Source organism: Octopus bimaculoides, chromosome 26 (assembly GCF_001194135.2).
Source record: "Octopus bimaculoides isolate UCB-OBI-ISO-001 chromosome 26, ASM119413v2, whole genome shotgun sequence".
Lineage (NCBI taxonomy): Eukaryota > Metazoa > Mollusca > Cephalopoda > Octopoda > Octopodidae > Octopus > Octopus bimaculoides.
Window position 1 is genome coordinate 11,216,611 of NC_069006.1, and position 4,723 is coordinate 11,221,333.

The 4,723-nt window shown below is 35.5% G+C and overlaps 1 protein-coding gene across 1 annotated transcript in view; it reads right to left on the reverse strand.

Moving 5' to 3' along the window:
• Positions 1-400: 400 nt before the first annotated feature.
• The window catches only part of LOC106874851 (uncharacterized), a 28,481-nt gene continuing 24,158 nt past the window's right edge, over positions 401-4,723 (reverse strand). Inside the window, exons 5-6 of the mRNA XM_014922740.2 lie at positions 4,196-4,316; positions 401-3,077 (exon numbers count right to left, since the gene is read on the reverse strand). Of these exons, the coding sequence (XP_014778226.1) occupies positions 2,946-3,077; positions 4,196-4,316 (253 nt within the window). The 3' untranslated portion in view covers positions 401-2,945. The remainder of the gene's footprint in view (positions 3,078-4,195; positions 4,317-4,723) is intronic.

Below are 4,723 nucleotides of genomic sequence, written 5' to 3' on the forward strand. Positions count from 1 at the left end.
AAACTTCTTTGTTTTCCTTTTACCAAATTCATTCTCAAGGCTTTGGTCAGTTCTGGTTTATAGCAGAAGATACTTGCTCAAAGTAACATGCAGTGAGACTGAACCTGAAACCATGTAGTTGAGAAGCAAACTTCTTAATCACATGACATTTTTTTCTTCTATATACTGGAAAGCTCTTAGATTGTTTGGGAAGAGACGATGTGCAAGTCATGACATTCATGCCAAGCACTTTGTACCACACCTCAAGCACCACCTGCTAGGTTACAGGGGGAATTATATATATATATTGCACACAATCACACACATACATAACTCACATATTCACATGGACACATATGGAGAAAAGAAACAAGATTGTGTGATATTCATGCATTTCCCAAATGATAACAGCAACAATGTATAATTAATAATATGGTTTATTATATTAATATATGATAATTATAGAAATAATAATAATTATAATAATTTCTGTTATTGTCAATATGTGTGTGAGAGAGATTCATAGGATGTTGTAAATTAAGTTTCATGCTTTTTCTTTTTTCTTTTTTTTCAAAAAAACGAAGAACATTACAGATGTCAGATGGAAGTGAAGCGGTTCCAATTAAGAATTGAACCCAAATCTCAAAATTCAGATTTGCCAAGCACTCACCACCTCCACACCACAGGGACTGCCCCCAACAACAACATCTAATTTAGGTACAAGGCCAGCAATTTTAATGGGGGGGGGATAAGTCAATACAATCAACTCCAGTACTTGACTGGTCCTTTTTTTTATATCAACTATAAGAGGATAAAAGGTAAAGTTGACCTGAGTGGAATTTGAACTCAGAGCATAAAGAACTGAGAAAAATACCGAAAGTCATTTTTTTCCAATGCTGTGTCAGTTCTTCCAATTTGCTGCCATAATAATAATGATTTCGAATTTAAATACAAGGGCAGCAATTTTGAGGGGAGGGGGAGTAGTCAATACTATTGATCACATTTATTGATTGGTACATTATTTCTTCAACCTCAGAATGTAAAAAAGAGCCAGAATACCACAAGGCATTTTTTGTTGTTTTTTTGGGGGTTTTTTCAATGCTCTAAAAATTCTTCCAGCTCACTGCCTTCATAATGATGTCAAAAGCTTCTCTACACCTGTTTCAATGGTGGTTATTGTAGTTATTGTTTTAAATAAACACTACTATACTAAAACAAGGATCAGTTAAACATTATGCCTAAAACAGGCACCAGATCACAAATTTGGGGGTTGGGGAGAAGGGTAATGTCAACTGCTCCCACCAGAAAGATGAAAGGCAAGGTTGACTTCGGTGGGGTTTGAACTCAGAATGTAAAGGTATGTAACGAAATACTGCAAGGAATTTTGTCAGATTATCTATTTAATTACCACAGTTTTATATAATGCCAAAATACTTCTGTCTCTGTTGATGTCTCTAAACAAATTCTGGGTGATTGATAAGAACCAACAGACATTACAGAAATTATGGAAAACATACGACAATAATTTGTGTGCTCCAGTATGGTCGCAGCCTTTCATCTGGAACACAAAGAAAATGTGTGTCTGCGTGTATGCATTAAACTAGAGAGATTCTTTGAGTTGGTTCCAAGAATTCACCAGAAAGCTTTTGAGACAAACAGACACACAGAATGATTGACAAACAGAGAGAAAAAGACATAAATGGACAGATCAATAGGTAGACACATAGACAGACTAATAAACTGACTGACTGACAGACAGATAGATAAATAGACAGGCAGACAGATAGATAAAGACAGACAAATAGATAAATAGACAGACAAATAGATAAATAGACAGACAGATAGATAAATAAATAGACAAACAGATAGATAGATAGATAGATAGACAGACAGAGATAGATAGATAGATATACAGACAGATATAGAGATAGACAATAGCTACACAGACAGATAGACTAATAAATAGACACACAGATATATTAGTAAATAGACAGACAGACTGATAGAGACAAATAGGCAGGCAGCTAGGAAGAGTGATTAATAGATGGAGAGGCAGATAGAAAAATAGGTAGGTAGACAGATAGACAAACAGACAGGCAGCCAGGAAGAGAGATTGGCAGGTAGACAAAGATGTAGATATTCACAGAGATTGGTATTTAATTGTTAGAAATATCTTTTAACTTTTATTTGTTTCAGTCACTTGACTACAGCCATGCTGGAGCACTGCCTTGAAGGTATGTAGAAGGAAAAATAGATAAACACGCACATACACAGATATATGGTGGGCATCAGCAGGTTTAGTATTTGGGTAACAAATAAAAAAAATCTAGAAAAACAAGAAGAAAAAAAACGCTTCGATGTGTGTGTGGAGGGGGTGGGGTTGGATACTGAGACATCAGAGTAAAGTATGAAGTGTGTGCATAAGAGAGATGAACAATCTGTATAGCAGTAAATATATACTTATATATATATATATATATATATATAAATTAAGGTTTGTTTTTATATTGAGTTATAATAAAAACAATTAGACATCATACTGAAGAATTACTCAATACTTTTGGGAAGAGTACATATTTATTATCCTTTTACAAGAGAAGTGGCAGTGACTTTGAAGTTTTGGTCTGGTAGCCAAAGGCTAGTAAACGGAAATTCCAAAGTCAAATGAAGCATCGCAAGTCAAAACTTTGAAGTCAGCCACCCTTCTTCTTGTATAAGTATAATAAATAATAAATATATATATATATTAGATTGGAGTATATGAATGAATCTGTCAAATAGGAGAATGTGTATGTGTGCCTACATACATATATATATATACTCACACACACTTATATATGTGTGTAGCTCTATGAGACAGGAGTATTATATGAATCTGTGAAAACAGGAACATGTGGATCTGTCAGAGAGAGAAAAGCCAGAGTCTCTGACCCAGGAACATGTCATAACATTCCCCTTGGTGACGTTTACAGTTCTGTAGTCATTTTGGTGGTGAGTGCCTGAATACGCTTCGCATTGCAGATTTTACAGAGTATGTGATCATCGAGAGGGTAGCAGCCTCGTCCTTCAGCTTCTGATGATAACAGCATTCCACAATCCTTGAAACAATGAAGAAAAAAAAGAGACAAAAAATAGATTAATATTGTTGATTAGGTTTAAATTTTAACATTATTTTAATTTTAATTAAAGACTTGTTGATTAGTTTCTCTAAACCACTGCATTTTATTATTGTCATACACCCAAAACACTTAAATATTTTCTAGGTCCCCATCGACTCTTATACCCTTATCATATACGGGTAGTGGCTGAAATATCCTTATGTAATACAGGTAGAGACTGTAATACATTTATACGCTTATGTAATACAGGTAGTGACAGCAATACCCTTATCATATACAGGTAGTGGCTGAAATACCCTTATGTAATACATTTATACCTTTATGTAATACAGGCTGTGGTTGTAATACCCTTATGTAATACTGGTAGTGGATATAATACCCTCATACTTTTGTGTAATACAGACCATGGTCACTTACTTTTATCCTTGACCTGTGGCTCCTCAACATAAAGTGACCTAAGACCTTCTGTAGGGTTTCCATTACAAATCTCTCTCTCACTCAATGTTAAACCAAATGACACATTAGGTCAATGACACAAGAATAGGTAATCATACTTTCTAATGGCTATCCTTGCAGGTTCAATCCCCTTAATCTCACTGACAAAGGCACTGGTCAACCCCAGAAGGCAACCCTAGATTCTGTGTGGGGCAGATCAAACTCAGAACCTCGAGGTTGTACGGTAAACTTGTTAACCACACCCCCCCATGCTTAACATCCACCACCCAAGTGCCATGATCCTAGTGGTTATCAGGATGTAAGATCTGTATGGAGTTACCTTCTCTTAGATGAGCAGCTAAAGGGCTGAAGGGTATCATCTGCCCTGGGTCCAATAAGAATATCTCTAGGGGACCTTCTTTTGGAAGCAATTCCATGACATGTTAATTAAAACACAGCTGTCCTAACAGGTGCTACTACTCTCTAGACCAGGAAACAACAAAGGCTAGGAGATAGTTCCACACACCCTGGAATTGTGAAAGTAGGGTCCCACTACCAGATGCAGTTTAAAATCATACCCAGGAGAAAATAATAATTTGGTTAGACTTCGGTATTTTAGTAAGAGGTCACAAAGATGAGAATGAAATGTTATGGAAACTTACCTCACAGCAGTAGCAGTGCACATGGAAGCTTCTGTCCATAGCTACCACACGCACTGTCTCCTCCTTGCCAGGGTCGGGCATAATCGGCAGTTGACACACACAACAGCGAGGGGCAAATTTTCTATTGAAAATATAACAACAGTAATATTACATATATATGTGTGTGTGTGTGTGTGTGTGATACAGATAGACACATAAATAAGTAGATAATTACATTATATCTATTATATATATATATATATATATATATATATATATATAGTTCATAACATTGTTATTGATTTAGATTTTAAAAAAACAGTAAATTCTTCAGATATTTAAGATGGTTGTTTAACACCTAGTTAAACTGTTTTATATATATGTATACATATATACACATATATACACACACACACACACACACACACACACACATATATACATTTATATATACATATATACACATATATACATATGGCACGTGAAAAAACATTTGAGCGAAGTCGTTGCCAGTGCTGCTGGACTGGCTCCTGTGCAGGTGGCACATAA